The 27,862-nt window shown below is 36.1% G+C and overlaps 1 protein-coding gene across 20 annotated transcripts in view; it reads right to left on the bottom strand.

Moving 5' to 3' along the window:
* The window catches only part of LRR (capping protein regulator and myosin 1 linker 1 leucine rich repeat protein), a 241,654-nt gene that overhangs the window by 42,513 nt on the left and 171,279 nt on the right, over positions 1–27,862 (bottom strand). For all 20 annotated transcript variants that reach the window (XR_012413407.1, XR_012413403.1, XR_012413404.1 and 17 more), the window contains exons 3-5: positions 25,034–25,084; positions 24,618–24,746; positions 24,442–24,525 (exon numbers count right to left, since the gene is read on the bottom strand). Coding sequence is in view for 15 of the 20 variants with exons in the window: in XM_073992000.1 (XP_073848101.1) it covers positions 24,442–24,525; positions 24,618–24,746; positions 25,034–25,084 (264 nt within the window). In the remaining 5 variants the exon portion in view is untranslated. The remainder of the gene's footprint in view (positions 1–24,441; positions 24,526–24,617; positions 24,747–25,033; positions 25,085–27,862) is intronic.

Here is a 27,862-nt window from a genome sequence, read left to right as displayed (position 1 = left end):
AACCTACGATAGCAAAAGTATCTGACTTTTGTTTGTTTATCTCATCAAATGTTGTTTTTTTTCTGTTTGTTAATAAGTTGAGTGGACTAAGCGACAAGACTTATACTGTGTTCTCTTAAACGGGAACACGATAGGAATGTGTATAGATGCCGAAAAGAATCTCAACATAATCCTTCTACCTAATTGCAGTAGAGGTGAAATTACAATAGCATGAATGGAGGAAGTATGTAACAGGTCACAAATCTTGTTCTCCATCTACATGCTTTATGTTGGAAAACCTGGAGGCATAGTCCTTGTAATCTTACTATATGAATGTGCACAATGGGGAGACAGCGATACCAATGTCAGCGATGTGTTCATATTCAAGTTTATTTCAAAGTATATATAATTTTAGAATATATAATAGAGGAGAGGCAACTTTTCGAAATAATCATCTGTGACCCCAAAATGTATATCGTCTGCTCCGTCGGAAAAGGTCGTAAGTCCACTTTTTTGGAAATAGCGTTTTTGTTACAGGATGATAGTACAAGTCAAAACACGTCGTATGATACAAAGAAAATGGTAGCATGTCGCGTTTTTCTATATGTTTTCCCCTTGTCGGAAAAAGTCGTAAGTCCACAAAACGTACAAATTTGAGTACGAAAAGGTCGTAAGTCCACAGGAAAATGTATACTTTAAAAGAATACTACAGCTAATGTAATTCAGATATTATGTTTAACGTCATCCATGGTTGGGGTACAATGTAAAGAACTAGCCTACACCTTTGGATGATAATCGGATGATATTTGGCGGAGCCTGTGGACCAAACTTTTTAACAAAAATGTGATAATTTCTATATTGCAACGAAAATTTAAATTTGAAATCTATTTCCCCCTATAGGTGAACTGATTATGAAAGATGGACTTCTGACCTTTTCATTGATACAAATTGGGATGCTGTATGTGTTCAAATACCTCATATATTGCAAAATTTGTAAAAAAATCAAAATTTTTACTGTTTTTATTGTCGTATATCTTACTTAACTTTATCAACTGGTTTGTGGTTTCTCTAGGGACATTTATTCACATAACGAGATTAGTTTGTATTCTGAATTCAATATAGTAATACCTTCTAACGGACGGGTAAGTTCAATGTTTATATTATTAAATGATTCTAAAATAATAATTGATAGAAATGTTATTAAACTAAGAAGACATCATGGTTCTTGCTAACAAAGATTTTCACGGTGATTCAGAAAGCTTTGATGATAAACTTCCTAAACGCAGGAAGACATTACATGCTGAAGATTCTACATGGTTTGCAGACAAAAACAAAAGATGCAGTGAGTTGGGGCAGAAGTACTTGGAAAGACAAAAAAGGACAATGTAGCTAAGAAACCATGTACATTAACGGAATTAATCATGAAATTTAATTGAAGGAATAGGTAGTAAGGCAAAAATACAAGGTCGTAAGTACAACGTGTCATGTTTTATATTAAATATTGGCCGAACGACGTTGATGGCCCTTGAAACAGTTTATGTTACCTTTTCTTATGTCAATTAATTTTTTTTGCATCGCAAATTAGTTGGGATATGCAAGTGAATATCAATAACAAGTAAGAACGTCGTTAAATTCGGCCAGGCCGAACTTGTTATACCCTCCACCATGAGTTGTATTGAATTTTACTTCAATTAGTTTCCTTTCGTTTATGAAGAAGACTAAATACCAAATTTCAGAAATTTCGGTAAAACAATGTGGCTAACCTTCAAAATACCGAAATTCGGGAGGCACCGTTCTATGGGGCTATATGGAGGCGTGGACCTATATAGACAAATTTATGGGAGAAAGTTTTATAGCCGAAACGAAGAATAAATACCAAATTTCAGCCATTTCGAAGGAATATTGAGGCCACACCTTCAAAATACCGGAAATCGGGAGGTACCGTTCTATGGGAGCTATATGAAGGCGTCAGATTCAACAACCGTTGCCTCGCAAATTAATTTTCTGACCGATACTTTCATAAGTTTTTTTTTTAAAAAAAAGGCCTGCCCCCGCCCCCTCCGAAATTCAAAAAATATAAAGCCTATTTTCACCTTGGTTGTTCCTTGTATATTCTCTGAAATTTTGAAAAAAAAAAAAACGGTTCAGCCGTTTTTGAGTCTATGCGGAACATACAAACATACACACATTGTCTTTTATATATAAGATTTCACACAAAAGTTTTGGTCCATTAAACCATGTTAAATTGCAAGCTTATTCTTTGTCTTAACCTTAAATCATTCTTAAAATTTCGCTCCGATCGGAATATTACTGCGATCTACAGGACAGCTACAAAGTCGGGTAAAAATTGTGGGTTTGGTCCATTTCACACCTTTCGATCATAACCAACATCTAATGGGGTAACTTCTGGTCGGAACCCGACCTCTCCACAAAATTTCGTGACGATCGGTCCAAAATTGAGGCCTGGAGTTTTATTACAATTGTTAATGGATAGACGGACACACATAGATAGATCGCTTTATCTCATCAAGATATGAAAAAATGGCAGAGGGAGGGGGGTCTACGACGAATACTTCGCGATGTTACACGAATATTGGACAAAACAAACTTATAATACCCTTTCCACATTGTTTTGTAAAGTATAAATATTTTATTTTAAAAACGTCCGTAAATTGTAGGAAAAGGTCGTAAGTCCCTACAAAAATACAAAACTGTACAAGGAAAAGGTCGTAAGTCCAAATACATCCAATTATCTCCCAAACGCGAAGGAATTTTATTAAACAAAGTACAGGTATTGAAGCGGAATAAATAAACGAAAAATACTGCCTTTACCAACATAATAAAAGCATTAATACAGAAAGCGCTGGAATGTTTTTTCTTCCTCCTGAAAAATTTATTGAGAGGGACTTACGACCTTTTCCGACGGAGCAGACGATATAATAGAGGAGAGGCAACTTTTCGAAATAATCATCTGTGACCCCAAAATGTATATGGGGATTTCAGAGTGAAATCGGATACTTTTTCAAAATGAGGTTTTGATTTCCTTTTACTGTGGTGATGCTGCTCATCATCAAAAGATTATAGTATATTTTCAGATTCTTTTACTAAAAGTTCCAGAAAAAGTCGTATTCTGTACAAATTACTATTTTTTCTATTTTTTTTTAAATTAGTCAATAACGTTTTTCCTATATACCACTATGCAATATATATTATTTTACAAAAATAATAATAATAATCATAATAATAATAATGATAATAATAATCAAATCCTCTTTCGTATTTAAATAATCATCTTCTGAAGAAAATATCACTTTAATATTTGGTAGATTATTTGGATCGGATACCCAGTCTTATAATTCCCGAGCTGTACTTATTTGATCATCAGTTTAGTTAGTTTATTGCCCATCCATTTTCAAAATCGAAAAATAACTCCGTTTTACGATGATTAAGATAATATCCTAAATAAAACAACAAAACAAATGTTAAAAAATTACTTTTGTAATTTTTTGGTCAAATAACAAATGTTTCACATTGGTATAAAGGAAAAATTGTATAGACGAATTTTAAAAATTTAAGAAAAATAGTAATTATTCGAATCCTACTACCAAATAGGAATTATATTTATTGTAATAAATAGTATTTTAATACAAAAAAATTAAGAAAACCGAAGAGTACAATCATTGATAAAAAATGATTTTAAATATTAAATCGTAAAAATTGCATCCAATACATCTCTGATATTGGGCAACTTTTTATTTTTTTATTTGATAGCTGATATAAAATAAAAAAAAAATCTATTTGGACCAATATTAAAGAAGTTATGAGTATTTCTTTGCATATAGTTTTTACAGAATTCGACTTTTTCAAGGCGCGATATCTTTGGAACCTTTAGTAAAAAAATGAAAATTTACTAAAATGAGTTGCTGAAGAGAAGCATAACATAACCACAGCAAAAAAAAAAAAAAAAAAGAAATCAAAAACCTCATTTTAAACAAGTGTTCGATTTCACTCAGAAATCTTCATACATTCTTCATCAGGGTGAACTTCTGAGTCGATCGATCGCGTCTTTTGCTACAACATTTTGCACCCGAGTGTTTTTATCGAGTTCACCGTGGTACAATGGTATGCACATTGGGCTTGCACCCTGAATGCCCCGGTTCGACTCCCAGGCCAGACAACATCACATTTTCAACGTAATGTTGGCGACATTTCCTGAGTTTTTAAACCATGTAAAACATCTCCAAGAGGTGTCTTAAGGTACGCCGTTCGAACTCGCCAATAAAAAGTAGGTCCCATATCATCGAGCTAATATCTATCGGGGTGTATTCAACATGAGAGAAGTCTCCCTTATCCTTTCGGGAATGCTTGTGGGAACATACATATGTTTGTACAAATTGTAAGCTATATTTTCTTACCAAAATAACAGTTAATTGGCACTTAGAGTTCCCACTGGTCAAGAAATTGTGGATACAGGCCCATATTTTGGTATAGCCCCCACTATGTAATTTGGTGTTTTTATCTAAATCTTCGGCCTAAATTGGCTGTAATTTGTCATTTAGGATTCTGGGTGGTCAATAACTTTCCCACCAAAAATGTTTGTCAAAGGTCCACGTTTTGTTATAGCCCAATCCATAACGGTACCACCTAATTTTAGGTACTGAGTTTTTACCTATATTTTCTGACCTAATTAGAAATTCGGGGTTCACTCCACCAAAATTGTGGACAGAAAAGGAAACTAATTATTCCATTTTGGTTAAACATATTTCATGGTTCGGCTCGGATAAGCTGAACGCTTATTTATTAGCATATATTTTTGTAATAGATCAAACAAGCAAAAAAGTATCAGATATATACCCTGCCGACAGAGATATACCTTCAGCCAGTGACATAATAAGTATTGCGAGAACCATCCAAAATAAAGTTTAAAATTAATTCGCAAACTGGGCTCAACATGTTCTTAAGCCTAAATGTTTGAACTTTTGTGGGAGAGGTACAGAAAAAAGGGGACCGATATATTCCCTCTTTGAGTTTGGCATACCATTTTCAATTCGTAAGTTTTCGTCCTCATTAGTCATACATTTTTCAGGTGGTGCCGGCAGTGTTATTCGTAATAATCTGTCCAAACTTAGATCTGGTTCGAAGATGGGTCATGTCGTCGAACCCATTCGGATACCTCCAACACCATTGTTCGCTAAAATGCACAACTCTCGAAGGGTGTAACTGAGTTTTCCACAATTACGTTCTTACAAACATAGATTAGGTTCGAAAAAGGACTACATCAGTCCACTCCTTAGGTTACCTACCACGCAACATTTCAAAATTATTTTCAAAGTCCACTACAAAGATATCTCTCTGATCGTTTGAAATTTTTTTGCTGCACGTTGTCCTCAATAAAATCAATAATAATGAGCCATAAAACCTGCCAGCACCATCTTAAATCACCGATAGCATGATATCCTACGATTTCAGTAGCCAATTTGGCCGACATTTTACACATCGTATAATTTCTTCCAAAAGTACTTCAACTTCCAAGTAGTTATATATCGAAAAAACAATTTCCCTAACGAAAGTTCAAAATTATCACTTAAGTCCAGTTTAGGGACTGTTCGACGATGGTTTTGCAGTTTTTACCGAAGATACACCTTGTAGTCCTGCTTACATCGATACTGACATAATCGTCCAAAAGTTCTAAAAACTTATACTGTGACTAACTAACATGGCTAGTGGGAATGATAACTATCGAAAGAAGTGACTGACATTGATCCAATATTTGTACATCTTAATATTTCTCTCAAATCTAAATGAAGTTCGAAGACTTCCAGCGGCTCACTAAAAAAACTTCAACATTTTCGCTTATGTATAATTTAAGACCTGATTTTGAAATTTTCATCAAATATAGTCCTTGTGATTCTGATTACAACGATATAATTCTTTCGTGGGCAAGTCCATGCTTCCTGCCACAATGAGCCAATATGACCATCCTCAGCAAAAGTTCAACGTTTTTGCGTTTTAGTCCAGTTTAGCGTCATTTCTCGGATCGTGCTAATATTTTAACACAACATTCCCGAATGGAAAAGGGGAACTTCTCTCATATCAACGACTGCACGCCGATTCATACTGGCTCCTACTTTTTTATCGCCGAGCACGAACTACTTGTAAAGAAGTTTTTCATGGCTGAAATATTTCCTGAGATATGGCCCCGACAGATCCCACTATTTATAGTCATTTCTTCATACACATCTCGCACTGAAGATTTTAGTAGTCATCTGTGGTCTTTATTACAACGCTATAATTATATGGAGAATAAAAAGTTCTCTCGATAATGGTTCCAATATTCCAAAATCCCCAACCATGTGGTATTCCTGCAATAGGCATGTTCGATAACCCAAAAATTTGTAAAAACTTTTACAAAACAAACCTAATATATGGTGTTGACTGTGTCGGTTGGATCTTTTAGTGGTCCATTGTTGATGATAACTACCCGATAAACGCCTAAAAATGTAATGTGGAAACTTCCAAAACTTCTTTTATCAGCTGCGAAAATGTTATTTTTCGTTCATAGGACATTTACATACACCACTCTTGTTATTGTTTGTATTGTACATTCAGAGGCTGAGGGCATTTAGCTGTCGCCAAAGCCGACTGACAACAAAAAGTGCTACATAAACGTATTATTTGGTAACTGGATTTTTTATGACTCCCTTTTCTTTTTGAAGAAAATATCCAACGGAAAAAAAATTCTTCGAAAAAAAAAGAATTTTGGTTTTTATTGAAATCTTATTTAGAATACAAATAATATACATAATTTGTAAGTGTTGATTTTATTCGACCTTTTTCATTTATGTTAGAAATAAAACTTTTTGAGCTTTAGGTCAATGTGGATTTTTATTTATTTTATTTTTCCAATATTTTGCAATTGTATAAATTGCATCCTCAGGGAATATGTAAAAATTCTAAAGTCAAGTAAACTTAAACACTAACTAAGTTTACTTGACTTTATAATTTTTACATATTCCCTGAGGATGCAATTTATACAATTGCGAAATATTGGAAAAATAAAATAATTAAAAATCCACATTGACCTAAAGCTCAAAAAGTTTTATTTCTAACAATAATATACATATATAAAGTTGATTAACGACTAGCCCGCCCGGTCAATCGATATTACTGCAGCTACACTGTTAAAACTTTAAAGTAAAAATATTTTCATTTCATATTTTATTGAAACATTAAACTGTTTTTCAAAATATTACTTGTGAAATAAATCGGTGGAAAAAAAACCTTTTATAATATTAAAGAATGCTTATTTATAATGGGTGCCACCGTGGTGCAATGGTATGCACGCCCGCCTTGCACGCAGAAGGTCGGTGGTTCGATTCCCCGGCCAGGCAACATCAAACATTTTTCAACGGTGGCAAAATACCCCTCTGTAATGTTGGCGACATTTCCTGAGTATTTCAGCCTTGTAAAACTTCTCTACAAGTGGTGTCTTTAGACACGCCGTTCGGACTCGGCGATAAACAGTAGGTCCCATATCATTGAGCTTAATATGAATCGGGGTGCACTCATTGATATGAGAGAAGTCTCCCTTGTCCCGTATGGGATGTTGTGGAACAATGTTTTTTTTTTTATTTATAATAATTCCCTTTTATTATTTTCAGTGTAATTTCGACGAGTATTACACATGATTATCTGCAAGAATTACATACCATCGGAACCACTGAGCAATGGAACAATTACTTAGTCAGCCATTCAATGCAGTCGGACAATTCGATTTGTGTACGAACACTCATTCATTGGTCACTGGTTGCCAATTTCAATCCGACATTGTATTAAACTCTTCAATTAGCCTTTGTTGTTCAGAACTTATTGTAATTGGGTTAAAGAACCGACACGGAGGAGGCCTGTTAGTTTCACATTGAGCATAAAGAGTATACTTACAACAATACGGCTTTAAGAATACATCAACAAAGAAGAAAAGAATACGAAATAGCAACATAATAATAAAATGAAATCTTTAGCATGTGGCCTTTTTATTCGGGATCATTCATTTACAATTAATATGGGTCTTTATGTCAATGAGTAGCAATGTAGTAACATGTAATGCCTGGGAATGTAATCCTGTGTGTTCTGAGAGGGGAGCGATTGTGGGAGATCAAATATTAAACAATATTGCATGCAAAAAGAGCAATATTCGGGAATATACTTTGAGGTTGACCGCCTGTCTGTCTGGCTGGTACGCAAGAAAACTCTCGAATGGATCATCCATCCCATTTGGTCCATAATTTGGGACTTGTAATATTTTGTCCAAACATAGATCAAGTTCGTTGTTGGACCAAATTGGTCCAAAACGTCGGTTACCTCGCCCACAAAAGTTCAAAAATGTTCAAAATTTTTTTTTTGACACGCGCCCATCTTTATTTCCGGCATGGAGCCCGAAAGCTCTAAAAATCCTACGGGTACCAACTAAAATAGCTGGTGCGTATGATATTTCTCTCAAACTTAAATAAAGTTTGAAGATGGACTATATCAGACAACTCTATCCGGCCCCTTACAAATATTTCGTTTAAGTGCAGATTAAGTAAGGGCTGTTCGAGAATTATTTTGAATTTTCCTTCGAAAGAATGTCTCTCAAAATTAGATCCAGCTTCAAGATGGACTATGTCGGTCTATTTCTTCAGGTACGTCTTCGCGCTTTTGACCACTTTTGCACTTCAATCCAGTTTAATGTCACTTTCCTACTTTGCTAGGAAAAACCATTACTTCCTGAGATTTGGACCCTGAAATGTTCCAATATTTAGGGTCATTTCTTCATACACATCTCGCACTAACATTTGTAATGGTCTTTGTTACAATGTTATAATTTTATTCTCTATGCTTCTTTTGAAGGTTCCAAAACCACCCCCCCCCCCCCCCCCCCCCCACAGTTGTTATATTCTTGCACAGGATGTGCCAGTCAGGGGAATATTCAGGCTAACTATTAATGATACCTACACTACAAACGACTAAAAGTTTACGGTGGAAACTACCAAACACTTTTTCTAGCTTGAGCCTGGCTCTAATGACCCGTACATGGATCGTATGGGGTAGCAGTCAAGTGTGGGACTGCCGAGGTAGAGTTGCTGAACGTATACATCCCGCCCATAAATAGCTTTTGGAAGGTCATAACCGTCTGGTCTTGGAGGATTTAATGTCCATCCTGAAATGTGGCATTCAGTCCTCGGAAACGATTAGAGAGGTATAGTTCTACCTCTGCAGTTTGTTAGCTCTGCGTTTTGCATGGTCAATATAAGAATTAGCTGAGAGTGTCACAGTTCGCCAGAATAACCATCGTCCCACCTGGTCAGACAAATGACGTCACCTGGCAACCCGTCGTTTCTCTTGGGTCATTCCCTTCTCCGCATAACTGTCTCCATCAGCAGACCGCCCGATTTCATCACCTCTGAATGCCGCACTTGCGTCAATCATGGCTAAGCTAATTGGCCGAGATTCAGAGAGTTCACAAATCATCGCTTCAGAGATCTTCTGCTCAACCCTTATGATGTTCGGAAAACAGAAAGGACGTTCCGAGACATCATGACTGCTGCAGCCGCTCGCCATATACCTGCTGGTCGAATACCCGAAGTGGGCAACGGGATGATGAGCTTCGTTGTGCCAACCCCAGAGACCGAGAGCTGGCACTGGAAGTTAACAGGTTGGTCGGTGAGCATAAGCGGAACAAGTGGTTAAATCGTCTGAAGAGTTGGAACATTGGAACCGGAATAAGTGAATTGTGGGCAACGGTTAAGTCCCTCTTGAACCCTGGAAAGAAGGAAAATAGGACCTCAGTCACGTTTGGCAACGTTACGCTGACTGATCCGAAGAGGTGCGCAAGTTATTTCAATCGACAGTTTGTCGAGCATCCCGGGAGTGACAGGGCGAAGAGAAGAGTACTACGTCGCATCAGATCTCTTCCTGCCGTAGATGAACCACCACAGTTTACAATGGATGATGTTGCGAATGCCATCAGGAACGCTAAATAAATCAAAGCGTTGGGCCCTGATGGAATCATCTCCATGGTAATGCTGAAACAGCTGGATGAACCGGCAGTGGAGTTTCTCACTAAAGTTCTCAATCTGTCGCTAGCCACCCTCATTGTTCCCGAAGTCTGGAAAATGGGCATGGTGGTCCCGCTACTGAAGCCGGGCAAGGAAGACAGCAAGTGAATCGTAAAAACCGATTTCGCTTTTGTCGCTTGTAGATAAGACCCTTGAGGCCTTAGTCCTCCCCAGCGTCAGAAATAGCTATCTAGTTGCGGATCATCAGCATGTATTCCGTAAGCAGCACGACAACAGCGCTGCACGCCATCTCCACATATATTTGTCGAAGAGTCAACCAGGTGATGGTGGCGCTTGACTTATCAAAAACCTTTGATACTGTCGGGCACTCCACGCTGTTTGAGGACATTGAGTAAACAACCCTCCGGCCATATCTGAAACGTTGGTTAATCAATTATATCGAGCCCTTCCCGCGAAAAAGGTGTAAGCGACAAAAAGCTAATTTTACAGGAGACGGTTTTTATTGAATAACTTTTGACATAACCAAAATTGTTTATTCAAATTTGGTATAGTTCTGTTATTAAATCCTACTTACTGAAAAAATAAAAAAATTGTGGAATATCTTCAATATAACGGTAGTTTGTGTCGCTTACATCTTTTTCGCTGTCACGCAATCAGGCTTTTACTTTGAGAAGTGGCGGTTACATCAAAAAAAATTATTTGAAACTAATCATTTTTAGAGTAATTCTTATCTACAATTTAAAAACAAAGCACACTAATTTTATAGCAAGTATTTATTCGAAGTATTATAAGATTAAAACGCATTTCTTGTAATATAGTTGAATAACGACATGGTATGTAAATGTGCAATTTGATGTAAGCGACAATTCGCTGTCACAAACAAATGTACACAAAAAGCAAAAATGGCGCTTACATCAAAATTGTTTTTGCTCTAATTTCGTAACGGTACATGGCTGAGTTCTAAAAATTTGGGAGATGGTGTGTTGGAATATTCTTCATAGATTTCCGTAAAAAAACGAAAATCGAAAAAATGTCGCTTACATCATTTTCGCGGGAAGGGCTCGATATGTGTGGATGCCAGTCGTGCGTGAAATTAAGGAAAAAGAAGTCCAAACCCCGTAGAGTGAAACAGGGAGTTCCCCAAGGTGGGATGATATCTCCGGAACTGTTTAACCTCTACCTCTCCTGTATTCCGCCCCCTCCAAACGGCATTGACATCGTAACGTATGCGAATGATTGTACGATCCTGGCGTCAGGTACCTATCCTGATGACATCTTTGAGATACTGAACTCCTATTTAGCCGATCTTACCACCTTTTTCCATGCAAGGAATATGCAGATGTCCACCACTAAATCTACGACCACTCTGTTCATTATACCCTAGACAGACGGCATCGTTAATTTGCATTAACTGCCTTAATTCAAATTAATTCGTGAATTATCCACATTCTTAATGTACAAATTAAAGGGAATTTAAACTGAATTTATGTATTTCAATATGGCAATGCTGTAAAAGAGAGCACATATTCATGTAGAAGAAAGAACATATTCATGCCCTGAGACACAATTTGCATTGCAAACACCAACAAAACAGTTGTTTACCAGCAAACAGCTGTTTCGTAAATGCAGAAACTGTCGTCTGTCAGGTTAAAATTAAATGCCCATCTTAATGCAAATTAACGTTGCCGTCTGTCTAGGGTATTACATGGACGGTGCAGTATAGAAGAGAGTTGAATGTCGTGGTCGATGGTAGCAGAATTCCGACCACAAACTGCCCCAAAATTCTAGGGGTCACATTCCACACTACGTTCACGTCGTCCGCGCATGCCGCAGCTATCTGCGACAATCTGAAATGCAGAAATAAGGTCCTCAAGTCCCTAGCCGGCAGCACTTGGGGTGCAGATAAAGAAACCTTGTTGACCACATATAACGCGATAGAACGGTCTGTGGTAAGCTAAGCGGCGCTAGTGTGGTCCACGAATATACGTAAGTGCAACACAATGAATGCCGACCTGCAACAGGGTGCCTCCTCAAGTCTTCCATCTACAGGGGGGGACAAAGATTCTTCCGGGGTACAGAAACACAATGACATGCTTTCGTTGCAGTACTTGCTCGGGTGTTACCGTGAGAGCCATCCCAATCACCATCTACTGGCTAGGCCTGACACATTCAGGCATATAAGGAAGGATATTCATGCTCTAGAGAGGAGAGAACCCCTAGATCAACAGGCATATCAGGCAGGTCTGAATAGCATTCACATGGACGCAGTTGCTACGGCCATAAGAAAATGCAGTGTGAATAAAGTCCTCGGAGTACATCCCCCATCTATCTCAGCTGAGGAGCGTCAGTTGCCACTACAAACCAGAGTAGTTTTTGCTCAACTACGCTCGGGATAGTGCAGTCGCCTAAATTGTTATTGGGCGGATATGGTAGCGCCTTTCAAAACATCTGGCCAGTATTCGGAATGGGCACGCACGACACACTCCACATTTTCAACTGCCCTGCCAAACCTACTCATCTAATTCCAGTGGATCTGAGGTTACATTCCACCGAAGCAGCCACTTTTCTGGAACTGGAGATACACCCAGAGCCAGATTGAGCAGAAAAACGAACACACAAACATACAATAATAAACACTGTTCCAACAACAACAATGACAATTTCTCATTATATTGAGAAACACTGTTAATTTATGGCTTCCTACATACTATATGTTTACTGAGGTCCCATAACTTTAGTGAAAAAGTTTTAAATTTTCGCGGAAATTAAGAAAGAATTCAAAAAATTGCTTGCTTGCAACTTGTTTAAATAAAATTTAAGCTGTTTATGCATCGGAAAAATATTTTAAAAATATCTTAAAAAATATTAAAAAAAATATATTGTGGGAAGTTATAAAATTTTTGTAAGAGAAAATATTTTTTCAAATTTATTTTGTGAGTTAGTTGAAGAAAATGTAAGAAAACTAGGTCGGAGTTATTCTTCTATTTCAGTTAAGTTTCACGCAAAAAATCACATTTTTTATTCTAATCACTTCTCGAGTATGCGCTAACATCTAACGGAAGATATAGGTAACGTTCTACTAAATGTTGGGTTCCTTTGAATGGTATATAATCTTCAAATAAAACTGTATCGGGTAATGTTCATTTTGAAATGCGTGTAAATCGCGAAATCCTCAAAATCACTTGATAGGCATGCCGTTTATCAATACGGCGAATTCTTCTCTTTTAATTTATATACATTTGCCAGGATTTACTTTGGTTTAGTTTAGTGTGCAAAAAAACGGTATAACGCTTATAATTTGCACAAAGCGCATACACTTTTTATGCGCATCCGATTTCACTATCAACCGTGAAAAAATACATCGATCTAAACATATTTTAATAAAATCCATCAAGAACCGTGGATGTACATTAACACTCAATTTTTGGGATAAATCGGATACAGCTTATTTACCGCTAAACTTTGTAAACCTCTGTTTCCGCGAAAACGCGAGTGATGTGTCGGTTTTTCAAGTAAAGAGAAAACGATCCATACACGAAAAAAAAATTATGTTAGAAATATGTTTGGATCCAAACAAATATATGTTTGGGACCGGTTGCAAACAAATATATGTTTGGATCCAAACATAATATGTTTGGGTCCAAACAAATATATGTTTGCAACATTTTGTAACATATCTCAATTTGATATGTTTGGGTAAAGCATACTTTTTATGTTAGAACATTTTTTTCATGGGTGGAGAGAGGATGTTTGTCAACGAGAGTAATAACAGTGCTCTCGCGGCTGTGGAATGCTGCTTTATAATAAAGAGTTGTGTGTATTGTATAATAAAAGACGTAGAAGCGAGGAAGGGGGCTTTGGTGGCATGTATGCGTCAAACTCGTGTGTTTCTTGTTTTGAAGAAATGATATGAATTATATTTTTTTCTTTCTTCAGTGTTTTACTTGCCTTTGTAGAGTCAAGACGGTAAAGTGAGTGAATAAATCAGTGTTTTGTGTTTTCTTAAAGAAATTGTGTTTTTAGTAAATTAAGTGCCCAATACATTTTATAATTGAATCGGAAAGTTGAATCGAAATATTTTATTGGACAAGGAAGAAATAGCATTTAATATTGGTAATTACATACATACTTATGTATATTTGAAATATGGCATATCCATATTTATTTATTACATTACATAATCATTTGATTCTAGATGCCGATTCCCCGCTGATGATTTCAACTATGAGGACAATTTGTTTTATTTCACAACTAAGGAGAAGCGTTCAACTACGTTTCTATATATTTTTCCTTTTTAAAATTGTGACTATTTACAAATTATTTCAATCAGTTTTTCTTTTATTAAAGTGTGTTATGTATTTCTTTGGAATTTTGTATGTACCTATGTGTTTGTTCTTCTTTTGCCTTTTAATAAAAAACCACAACATTTGTGTGTATACTATAGAGATAGCCAGTGAGCTCTTACTGAGAGCAAGTGAGCACACATTTTAAAGTGTTTTACATTGAAGTTTACGCTCCCTTGCTCTCAGTAAGCGCCCACTGGTGCATGTGTTTGTTTTTTTTTGTGCCTTTTGGGTTTGTATACATACATATAAAATGTTTGCAACCAAACATAAAATTGTTTCCACCCAAACATATCTTTGTTTGCACCCAAACATAAATATCTTTGCACCCAAACATATATATGTTTGCACCCAAACATATATTTGTTTCCACCCAAACATATATATGTTTGGGACTGTTGCAAACATATATATGTTTGCTGCAAAATATGTTTGGGACATATGTTAGAGAGGCCGATTTTTTTTGCGTGTAGAAAACGCGAATTAATCAGCGATATTTTCAAAAACATTTTTCCCAAATTTTTCAATTTTTGCAGTAGCCGTTTCCACCGTTCTAGTAGATGGATTTTTACGATCTGTGATTTATGGTAACATGGGGCGCCTTCGCCACGTTTTTTTTCAAAATGTTCTCATATCGACATCACTAAAGTTTTTCCAAATATTATTTTTGGTAAGAATATTAGCATGTCTTGACTATAAGTTTGATATATAAAGAATTATAATTTTGTTTTTAAAATATTATTTTTGAGAATTTACAAAATGTCTAAAAAGTGGCGAAGCCTCCCCACCCATGGGGTAGCTTCGCCATCGACATTGGATATATATCAACGGACTCTTAAACTGGCATTTACCATACTTCCTTCCCAAATATCAACATAATGCATAAAAGGAACATGTTTTCTATTTAATAATCAAAAATGATTCTAAAGTTTACAAAAAGAAACATATTCTAGCCGTTAATTGAAGTAGGTACCTTGAATTTAGGCATAAAAATGAAATTTTTTCCAAATTAGATAGGTTTAGCACAATATTTGATTTCAACTTCACATTATAGCGTGGTATATCAATAGCATAAACAATTTAAGTTAAACCTGACATATTTTTCACATTAACCCACAACACCCCTATCATGGCGTAGCCGCCCCACCCCCTACATAGTTCATAATATGAATATATTGACATTTATAATTACTTTTATCATGCAAATTATTTAGATTTATATTCTTCAGTAGTTGTCTATTAACGGTATAAAATATAATTTTGATATCACTAAAGGTATACAAGATATCACAAAATATACCTACCATAAATATTTTTCTCAATACCCCAAAAAACATGAAACCGCGTGCATCGACAATCATATATTTGATAGAAATGCCAATTTTTGGGATATGAAAGATCTTCGTTAAACTCACAATTTTCCTTTTAACGGCATTTCTGTAGCAGTTATAATTATCAAGAAAATCGGTGCTGGCGAAGGCGCCCCAGTGGCGAAGCCGCCCCATGTTACCATATATAATCCGGATCGTCGAAAAACTAAAATATCGCGGGGTACCAGCACACTCAAAAGGATATTGTAAATACTGTACCCAAAAATAGGTTTTTTAGAACAAATATCGCACTAAATTTTGGCCTTTGGCAGTAGATTACTCTGCTGCTGTGTGAGCTACATACTCAATATACATATCAGGGGCCTAATTCTCATACTCGATATCGAGTTGATTCGATACAAATTTTCATTTTTTGGATTCCCGTATCCGTCATCGAATAAAATTTATCGATATGTCGAATAAAACCAATCGAGTTTTTGCCCGCCACAATTTAGCTGTCGAATAGAAAAAAAAACAAGCAAAACAAAACATAAACGAAATGTAAGTATTAATAAATGTAATTAAACCAATAAAATGGACATATTTCAACATTCTATTTCATAGGAGCACTAATTCCAACAAAATTAACTTCAAACAAAAGGCAATTATGGCCGATTTTATGTCTGACCACCCGGGACTTGCAAAAGGAAGAATATCTAATTGTCCAGAAGGCAGAGCATCATCAAATCGTTTATGGGAGCAATTATCAATCAAGCTAAATGGAGCAGGGCCGCCAGTAAAGACCGCCAGCCTGTGGCGAAAGGTATTTTTTAAAATGTTTTATAGAAAATTAAGTTTGACACCTTTCTCTTCAACATTTAGGTTTATGCTGACCAAAAACATCACGTGAAGAAGAAGCTTTCCTTTAACAAGGCCTCAAAAAATCAGACAGGTGGAGGCCCTTACGAGGAAAAAGTCCTCACCCAATCAGAAGAGCAGATCCTAGAAGCAGCAGGTTTGACAGTGGCTGTAGAAGGACTTTCCTCAGTACAAAGTTTTGGAACATGGAACAAGTTGTTGTAAATTGAATTAAACATCAAAACTTTATTTCGAAATTTATCGTAAAATTATCTATACATCGTATTAATTGTGTATAGTACCAAAAAATAAAAAAAAAAATAATGATTTTATCGTTGAGACATCATAATAATTCTGATAGATAAAAGTTGTGCTCAGAACCTGAAATATTAGTACTTGCAGTAGTTTTTCCGTTTAGTGCTAAAAATGCGTTCCCGTACACCGAAATCTAGCAAGACTTGCAATTCTCTTTAAACAAAAATAGCGACGAATAACACCCTCTTCTCCTGTTTTCTGCCATAAAATTTTGGCCTAGTAGAAACCAGCAGCAAGCATGTTCATATGTTCATTGGTACCTAATATTATAACTGATACGTTAATTTTGACATTTCTGCTGGAGTTTTTGCAATTTCCGTCATTTTTCCGTTCCCGCATTTTTTAGGAAATTTGTATGGGGAAGCAATTTTTGACAATTCGCCCTATTTTCTAAAATTACCATTAAAAAAGTACGGGAACACAATGAAAAATAGCATTGTAACAAAGTAATTTAATATTTTTTCACATTGTTTACACATTTTGACATTTTTTGTTGCAGCAATTCGCACATCTACCTTGTTTATTGTCATACGTGAAAAGTGTTGCAACTTTTGGTACTTTTTTAGGCAAAAGCAAGGTTGTATATCATGTGTACTGTGATTTCGATGTTGATTTCGCTGAAATCACGAAATGAGATGATTTCATTTTTGTATGCGAAATCATGATAAATTTTGCTTGATTCCGCGCGAAATCACGAAAATCCTTTGAAATCACGAAACGAAGCCGAATGTAAACCAAACATTCATCTTCCGAAGAAGATAATACAAATAAAGTCGTATCCATTTTACTTTGTATTTTAACTCTTAACAAAGCGACAAAAATGGGTTTGTTTACTTTTTCAGATGAAAACATATGATTCGGCGGTTCAGTTATCGATTAAATTCTAACAATAAATTTTTGAATAATTCCATTTGCATCGTGTCATCCAATTAGTATCTACGGATCGGAATTTTTCTTCGAACAAAAACTCGCTCGATAACGAATGCGAGAATTAGGCCCCAGATTATGCGAAATCGCGAGTTCTTTAATCCTATAATTGGTTTTTCGGAATATCCGAATGCGCGTCCCAGTTACATAAAAACTACAAAAAAACACCTGAAATCCGGCTTCAAAATGTCAGCATCCATAAAAGGTGGATGCAGTGGAAATTTTGGAAAGTGATACATTAGAAGTGTAATCTTCATTTTGTATTCTCCTACTTTTACTTTGGACAGATGTCCGTCATTTGAATGGTTTAATCAGAAATCGAATAGCAATGTAAAAAACCTGTTTAGCTTCAACGTGTTTTTACCTATGTTTTTTCCTTTACGCGGTCGTAACTACCACGTAAATTAAATTTTTTTGCTAAATTTTTGAGCTTTGTACAAAAACATCTAAATTAATCCAGCAATAGTCATAGTTACTGGTAAACTACAATAGTTCGCGTATTATAATAGTGCAAACCTTGGCTTCATGGAAACTAAAAAAAATTTGACTTTTCCTCATATACACATTCATACGGGCAAAATGTGCCTTATCGAAATAATGGTTTTAGACCCCAAGAATGTTTGAACGAAATCCATTTCAGACAATTTGGAGTTGATTTAGCCATGTCCGTCCATCTGTCTGTCTGGCTGGAGCGCACGATAACTCTCGAACGGATCAACCGATTCGGTCCAAAATTTGGCTTTCGTAATACGAGTATGTTGTCCAAACTTAGTTTAATTTCAAAGATGGGTTATATATCGGTCCACTCCTTCCGGTACCTCCTCCACAAAAGTTCGGAAATGTTCGGAAAATTTGTGCGAACGATAAATCTTAAAGGAAGTAACCGATTTCAATATGGACTCAATCGGCCCACTCCTTCGGGTACCTCCCACACAAAATGTCGGAAAAATTCAGTTTAGGACCTGCCCTCGAATCGCGTTGTAGCAACTTGTATTCACTGCCCCCCATACGACGCTATAAGTTTTATCAGGGGCAAGTACATACTTCCTGAGAAAATACAAAAAACCCCTTTACACCGTCTGTAGTGGTTGGAGCGCAACACAACTCTCGAACGGATCTGCCGATTCGGTCCAAAATGTGGCCTTCGTAATATTTTGTGCAAACTTAGTTTAAGTTCGAAAATAAATCATATCGTTCCACTCCTTTAGGTACCTCCCCCACAAAAGCTCAAAAATGTTCGGTAAAATTGTGCGCACGGTAACACTTGATGGGAGTGACCGCTTTGGTCCATACTTTACACATCCTAATATATCTACCAGATATAGATCAGGTTTGAATATGGGCTATATTTGTCCACTCCTTCGGGTACCTCGCACACAAAATTTTGGATAAATTAACTTTAAGACCTGCTCTCGAATCACTTTGATTTTTGTTGAAGCAACTTGCATTCGATGCCTCAACAACGACAGTAAAAATTTTTTCAGTGGCAAGTCCATACTTCTTGAGAAAGCAGCCCGAAAGTTGTAAAAAACCCCTATGACACCATATGCAGTGGCTGGAGAGCTAGAACCGAATACTGCGTTCGTCCAAACTTTGGATATTATATTATTTCTTCGAATATTAGATGAAATTCGAAGGTGGCGCTTATAGGTCCACTCCTTCCGGTACCTCCCCCACAAAAGTTCGAAAATATTCGCTAAAATGGTACGCGCGATTTCTCATAGACGTAGCAACCGATTTGGTCCAAACTTTGGATCTCCAAATATTGTCGAAACATAGTTTATGTTCAAATTTGGGCCCTATCTGTCCAATACTTGTGGTACCAGCCACACAAATGCTCAAACATTTCTGTGTGGTTTAGGGTCTGTTCGAGGATCCTTTGGACATTTTTACCGAAGGTTTTCCTAGTGGCCCTGTTTACAGCGATATTATTTTTTGTAGGCTAGTGTGATAAAAAAGCCCTATGTATCGTTATCCCCGCAAATTTTTGAGCTTTAATCCTATCCATACTTTTGTCGGTTAATACGCCCAAAATTTTGAAAACCCCCCTAAATACATAAGTTTTTTTTTGGGGAAAGAAGTATTTCAATCCACACATGCTGAGGGTATATCTCTGTAGGAAAAGCCGTCTGATACTTTTTTACTTATTTTAGTTTTATTTTTACTTAAATAACATTCTAAAATGCCTGTGGATCGGAATTAAACACCCGTGAAACGAGCATAATGGTTGAATGTGTGAGACTTCGGTGGACTGCTAACTTTTCAATGCACCTCTTAAGTCATAACGGCTCAACTCGAAAGATAATTAATTGAAATGTCACTATAAAATGACCTAAGCCTTAAAAAGGCAAAAATAAAATTAATTTCAGTCAGCAACCCAAAATTTCGATAGGAACAAATTCAAACAAATATTACTTTAATTTAAAACAATACATTGGCTGACTTCGTAAATCCCCCACGGCGCGCCGTTTAATTTGTCAAACATTTTTAGATGTAAATGTTGCGTTTATGAAGTCACCCATTGCTATTTAATTCCACACTGCTGTCAGACTTATGTTATGTTGCATTGGCACATTTCAATACAGAACCGTATCAAAGAAAATTAATTATGAATAGATAAAAGGAAATGTCAGAGGTTAATTGTCTACCACCCACGACCAGGAACAGAATAAACTTTAATAAGAATTCAACGACAACCAGTGAAAGATAAATGACGACAAATATTTTGCAAAGAAGAAACGAAAATTGAGAATGTGGTAATATTTGAATGATTTATGGCCACAATTTATGCACTATTAAAGTATGTTAACATGTGATCTCCTTTATTCTAAAACTCTTCAAAGTTGAATTTTGAAGACAATTTTGTGGATCAAAAATTGTTAAAGAGTTGATAGGTTTCTTTAATTCACCCATTGCCGACAAAAAGCTACCTGTTGATAATTTTTGTTACCTCCACTTCCTCTGTCTGCTACTTTTGCAAATTTATCATTAAATCGTTTTAATATTTTTATTCATTCTTTTTCTTTTTGTAAAAGTAACCAAAGCCTTTTTACAAAATTAAATATTTTAATAAAATAAAGTCATTGTAAGCTCAGGGGAGTTGTTGTTCCTAAAAAAAATAACGACAATTTCTTTGAGGAAAGACGGGTTATAAAAAATGCATAAAGCGTAGACATGTGTGTATATGTATGTATTTATGTAAGTGTTTAGCTACAGTGAAATTTATGCACATTCATTTATTATACATGTACGAGTAATAACATCATATGGGATAAAAGTTGACTTTCTTGTAGTCAAATAAAAAGTTTCTACTTTAAATATATTGAAGTTGTTTGAACGTAGAGTGGGAGGAAAGAATTGTTACTAGAACTTTGTGGGTATGTTGTTCTTCACCAAGAAAAACATATCCTTTTTATTTGTTGTACCCATGATGGTAGTTTCATTGTTTTATATAGTAACCCCTATTATTCCTGAATGGCTAAGGATCTGCTTAAAATTATTGGAGTAAATTCGCCTTATTTCCACAGCATCTTCAGTAAGGTTAGTGTTAGGAACGTTACGTAAACATATCGTTTTGCGTGAGTCTTCTAATGAATAAAGAACTAAAAAACTAAAAATGAAAAGGCAAAGCATGAAGGCATCAATGAAATTGAAAATATTAGAACACTCAACATGCAATAACGAACTTTTGAAATTTACGGGTTAAGAGTAGTCAGTAAATATGACCAATGCACGCTACACCACTATGTGGAGTTGGATACTATTCAGGGGTCGGAATGGACTTAAAATTTATTTGGAGAAACGTCAATGTCTTTTTTCAAAGCGAATATCGCCGCTTCTATAAGGGGTATATCAAAAGCAAACAAGGAAGATATCGCAATATCCGCTAATAGAACCTTCCAAAAGAAAAAAATCCCGAAAGTAGAAAATCCCATCTTTACAATGATGCAAAGTAAAATGGCACATATGACGAATTTTTAGATAGGATACTCAGCAAAAAAAATGTTAATACAGTTTTGATGTTTTTTATAACTTTTTATACACTCAGGGTATTACACTTTCATACCGGCAAAATGTGCCTCATCGAAATAATGGTTTTAGACCCCAAGTATGTTTGGACGAAATCCATTTCAGACAATTTGGAGTTTATTTAGCCATGTCCGTCCGAACGGATCAACCGATTCGGTCCAAAATTTGGCTTTCGTAATATTTTGTCCAAACTTAGTTTAAGTTCGAAGATGGGTTTTCGCTACCTCCCCCATAAAAGTTCAAAAATGTTCGGAAAATTTGTGCGCACTATAACTCTTGAGGGGAGTAACGTATTTGGTTCATACTTTGCACATCGTCAAAGTTCTACCAGATTTAGATGAGGTTCCAACATGGACTCAATCGGTCCACCTCCCACACAACATTCTGGAAAAGTTCAGTTCTCTCTCTCTCTGCTATCGAATCGCTTTGTTGTTGTAGCAACCTGTATTCACTGCCACCCATACGACGGTACAAGTTTCATCAAGGGAGTAACGTATTTGGTCCATACTTAGAACATTGTGAAATTTCTACCAGACTTAGATGTGGTTCCAATATGGACTCAATCGGTCAACTTCTTCGGGTACCACCCACACAAAATTTCGGAAAATGATCTGTTTACGACCTGTTCTCGAATCGCTTTAATTTTTGTTGTAGCAACTTGTATTCACTGCCACCCATACGACGGTACAAGTTTCGTCAAGGGAGTAACGTATTTGGTCCATACTTTGAACATTGTGAAATTTCTACCAGACTTAGATGTGGTTCCAATATGGACTCAATCGGTCAACTTATTATAGTACAACCCACACAAAATTTCGGAAAAGTTCAGTTTAGGACCTGCTCTCAAATCGCTTTGATTGTTGTTGTAACAACTTGTATTCACTGCCACCCATACGATGGTACAAGTTTCATCAAGGGAGTAACCGATTTGGTCCATACTTCGCATATCGTGGAATTTCTACCAGGCTTAGATGAGGTTCCAATATGGACTCAATCGGTCCACTCCTTCGGGTACCTTCTACACAAAATTTCGGAGAAGTTCATTTTAGGACTTGCTCTCAAACCACTTTAATTTTGGCTGTAACAACTTGTATACACTGCTGAGAAAATAGCCTGAAAGGTGCAAAATCCAGTATGACAACGTGTGTAGTGGTTGGAGCGCAAAATTACTATCGAACGGATCTGCCGATTCGATCCAAAATTTGGTCTTCGTAATATATTGTCTCCCACATGTATGCCAGGTTTGAATATTAAGTATATTTGTCCACTTCCTCGGGTACCTCCCACACAAAATTTCGGATAAGTTCAGTTTTTTTTTTGGGGTAAGTCCATACTTCTTGAGAAAACAGCCCAAAAGGTGCAAAAACCCTATGGCACCATATCGCTCATTTACTCAAAGAGTGACACATCTCGAAAAATCAAGTTTCGAGAAAAACGCGTTTTAAGTTGGCGATTGAAATTTGACTTCCCAAATTAAAAAGATTATTGCACTAAAACTAAAATAACTACTTGGACCATATTTTGCAACCAGATAGCCAGATATCAGTGCTAAATTTCTGTGCATGATCAAGCATGATTTGAAGTGTTTTAGTGCTTCATAAACTCAAAAAACTTTTGTGTTGAATTATGCGAAACTCGTAGTAAATGAGCTGTAACTCGTCGAGTTTTTGAGATATCAGCATGAAAATTTGACACAAGATAAAGTAAAAGTCGTAGAAAAAATAGAAAATGTTATGTCAGTTATGTCACTCTTTGAGTAAATGAGCGATATGTAGTCGCTAGAGGGCACTATAACTTAGTTTCAGTTCGAAAATGGGCAACAACTTCCGGTACTTCCACCCAATTTTTAAAAAAATGTCACTAAAATGGTATGCAGGGTATCTCTTGAACGGTGCAACCAATTTGGTCCAAACTTTGGATTTTATAATATTTTGTCCAAATTTAGTTTAATTTCTAAAATGGGCGATATCGATCTTCTCCTTAGGGTACCTCCAGCACAAAAGATCAACATTTGTGTCTAAAACAGTTTAGGGTCTGTTAAACGATCGTGATAGTGGGGGCACGATATCTATCAAAAAGATATGCCTCTAAAATAAGATCGACTTTCAAAATGGACTATGTCGGTCCATTTCCTTCGCAGCACTTTTGAACTTTAATCCTAATCCACATTTTTGTCGGCAAGTTCAAATGTCCAAAAAGGGTCATACAATTCTGAAATGACCCTTAATACATTCGGTCTGTCCGTAGATGACATTTTCAATTCACATAGGCTGAGGGTATATCTCTGTCGGCAAAGCCGACTGATACTTTTTTACTTGTTTTAACGCATACATGTACATTAACAACTTTTCGTAGTTTTGTATTTCCCACTGTGAGCGTTGTACTCCCAACTCTCGGTTTGGTAGTGCCACCGTACTTATTACTTAGTAATGAGTATAATAAATAGTTTTTAAAGAAATAACATAATCAACCTAAAGAAGTAATTCATCATTTTATAGGTTTCTGTCCATGCAGAGCGTAGCTTGTTTACATTGCTTTGTAAGGGATTATTTGGCTCATGTGGTTATCAAATGTTTGCTGGGATATATGTATCAAAAATATTAACATTTTGTTTGAACTTACCTTCCTTATAATATATTTTAAAGGAACTGTTGGAAAAATGTGTTTAATAGCCGATGCCAAATCTGATAAAATCACATCTGCACTCTGTTTTCGGGGAAAGAAAGAAAGAAAAACAGAAATCAATTAGATTATCATTTAATAACAAACAAATTTAAAGAGAAACATTTTCAACTTACCGTACTGAAATTGCCTGCATCACCGGTTGTGGCAAAATTATACGGACGATCATTGGTGATAATTGAAAAATGTGTCGGTTTTTTACTTTCTACCGCTTGGATATCCAAATAATGGAAATGGCACTCAATCTAATTGATGCATTCGTGAATTTGGGTCAGTAGGGGGGAGGAGGATGTCATCATCAATCGTTGACGCAATGCAGACGCCATATAAAACGTGTAAACGAAAAAAAATAAATGTTTTTGTGTGTTAATAATAAGATTGTATTCGCAATAAATTTATATTTATATTAATGGTATTATTCTTCCACCCTCTACACTTGGACTGACGGACCTCTTATCCAAAGTCTTCTTTGTAGAGAACAGAATGAATAGGACAGCCAACCAAACAACCAACCATTGAAGAACATAATTACCTTTGTGGGAACTTTTGCAATAAGCAAATAGATGCGCACTGGTGTAAAGACCTGAAAATGGAACAAAGAAAAACAGAAATTGTTAGACTAGTTGTTGTTATTGTTTTTGTGTAACAGTGACCGACCGTGCCACACGGGGGAGTTCTAAATAATTTTTGCTTTATTTTTGTGCCTAAAATATGAGTTTATCCTATCTTTATTGTGATGTCATTCTATGCGATGGACTGTTGTAGTAGTTTTGGAAAAACTTCTATTATTCATAAGTAATTCTTTGGAGAAACGAGAAGCTGACCCAATTTAAGCTGTCATAAAATATACGAATTTATATTTTAGAGATTTAAATTTTAAAGCCATCTCTCAACTTTTCATTCATAAAACAAAAAAAAAAAAAAAAAAAAAAAAAACAACAAGAAAACCTTTCTTTGGTGAATTGTATAGTGAATTAGAAATGTTTTCTACTTTTATGAATGAAAAGTATGTCTTTGCCGAATACAAAATTTGTGAAAAGATGACTTTAAAATTGTAATCTTTTAAATATTCTCTCAAGTCCAATATTTTACAAGCACGCTAATGAAATTAACTAAAAAGTCGGCTTTGCCCCTCAGGCTGTGACGTAAAGAAAGAAAGCAATCCCAAATCTTTTATTCTTGAAATCTGTTTAAATGTATCGTTTTCTTCCAATTTCATGATAATATTTATCGTGCGAATATAGGTTTTCATAAATTATTCGATAAAATTTCAGCCTTCAACCCGATGCACAGTGCGTACAAAATGGGTTTTTTATATCAAAAATCTATATCTTCTAAACGGATGAAGATAGAGCTATGAAATTTTTAGGTGATGTTTATCCAGTGGAGATCTTTTATTTTACAGGATTACAAAAATCATATATTTTTAAATTTGTTACTTCAAAGCGACGGTACCGTTATATAGTGTCTATATGAAAACGTGGACCTATATTAAATTTTTTTGCAGGATGCTCCTCCCCCACTAAGATCCCAAAATGTAAATTTTCAACCAAATTTTTTTGATCGTAGAAAATGTTGTGTTTCATTAGGATTATAGTTCAAAAGTTTTGTGGAGGAGGTACTTAATAGAATGGACCGACATAGTCCATTATGGACGTTGATTTTATTTTGGGGGTCACTCGTCATTTTAGTGGGTCATTGTATAACTTTTGGACCAGTATGCCAGGAAGCATGGACTTGTCCACGGAATACATAATATGGCTGTAAACAGAACCACAACGAACAGCATCGGTATACATTTCCCAAGGATCTTCGAACAGACCATAAACTGCACTTAGACATAAATGTTGAACTTTTGTGGGGAAGGTACCCTAAGGAGAGGACCGATAGGGACGATTTTAGAAGTTAATCTAAAGGTGGACAACATATTAGGAGATCAAAAGTTTGGACCAAATTGGTTGCCCCGTTCAAAATATATCGGGCATACCATTTTAGTGACATTTTTAAATAATTCAACAGAAATCAAAGTGATCCTTAAAGTGAACTTATCCGTAATTTTGTGTGGGAGGTACCCGAAAGAGTGGACAAATATAGTTCATATTAAAACCTGATCTGTACCTGGTTGACATATTAGGATGTGTAAAAGAAGGACCAAATCGGCCACTCCATTCAAGAGTTATCGTGCGCACAATTTTTCCGAACATTTCTGAACTTTTTTGGGGGAGGTACTGGAAGGATTGGACCGATAAAACCCATCTTCGAACTTAAACTAAGTTTGGACAAAATATTACAAAAGCAAAATTTTGGACATAATCAGTTGATTCGTTCGAGAGTTATCGTGCGCTTCAGACAGGCAGACAGACAGACCGATATAGCTTATCATCGAACTTAAATCAAGTTTGGACAAAATATTACGAAGGCCAATTTTTGGACCGAATCGGCAGATCCGTTCGAGAGTTATCTTGCGCCCCAACCACTACACACGGTGCCATGTGGGTTGTTTGCACCTTTCAGGCAATTTTCTCAGGAAGTATGGACTTGTCTTTAATAAAACTTGTACTCTTGTAATGGGGTCAGCGAATACAAGTTGCTACAGCAAAAATCAAAGCGATTCGATAGCAGGTCCTAAACTGCACTTTGTGTGGGAGGTACCAGAAGTAGTGGACCGATTGAGTCCATATTGGAACCTCATCTAAGTCTGGTAGAAATTTCTCGATATGCAAAGTATGGAAATCGGTAACTCCCTTCAAGAGTTATCGTGCGCACAAATTTTCCGAACATTTTCGAACTTTTGTGGGGGAGATACCGGAAGGAGTGGACCTATAACCCATCTTCGAACTTAAACTAAGTTTGGACAAAATATTACGAAAGCCAAATTTTGGATAAATCGGTTAATCCGTTCGAGAGTTATCGTGCGCTCCAGACAGACAGACGGGCATTGTTAAATCGACTCCAAATTTTCTAAAACGGGTTTCGTCCAAACATACTTGGCGTCTAAAACCATTATTTCGATGAGGCAGACTTTGCTCGTATGAAAGTGTATAGACCCTCGTTAGCATAAATGCTGAGGGTATAAAAAAAATATTTTAGCATTTTTGGCAAGGATATTGGGTTTGGCCACATTGTGCGATACAAAGACTTATCTCCATTAAAAGAATTATCTCCATTTAAATGAAAATTGTAAACGAACCAAAGGATATTCAGGTAGTGCACTCCTACACCCCTAATGCCATTGTTTTGCTGCTTGATATGCTTTTTGGTCTAGTTTTTATTTCTTGTAACGTTGGACCCTTCACTCTCTCTAGATCATGGACATCAGAGACAAGTCATGTCCGAGGGCTTCCACTAACCTAGCTTCACG

This window comes from Musca autumnalis, unplaced genomic scaffold (genome assembly GCF_047663935.1).
Source record: "Musca autumnalis isolate F117 unplaced genomic scaffold, ASM4766393v1 scaffold_5, whole genome shotgun sequence".
NCBI classification, from domain to species: Eukaryota; Metazoa; Arthropoda; class Insecta; order Diptera; family Muscidae; genus Musca; species Musca autumnalis.
This window is presented reverse-complemented; position numbering and strand designations above follow the sequence as displayed.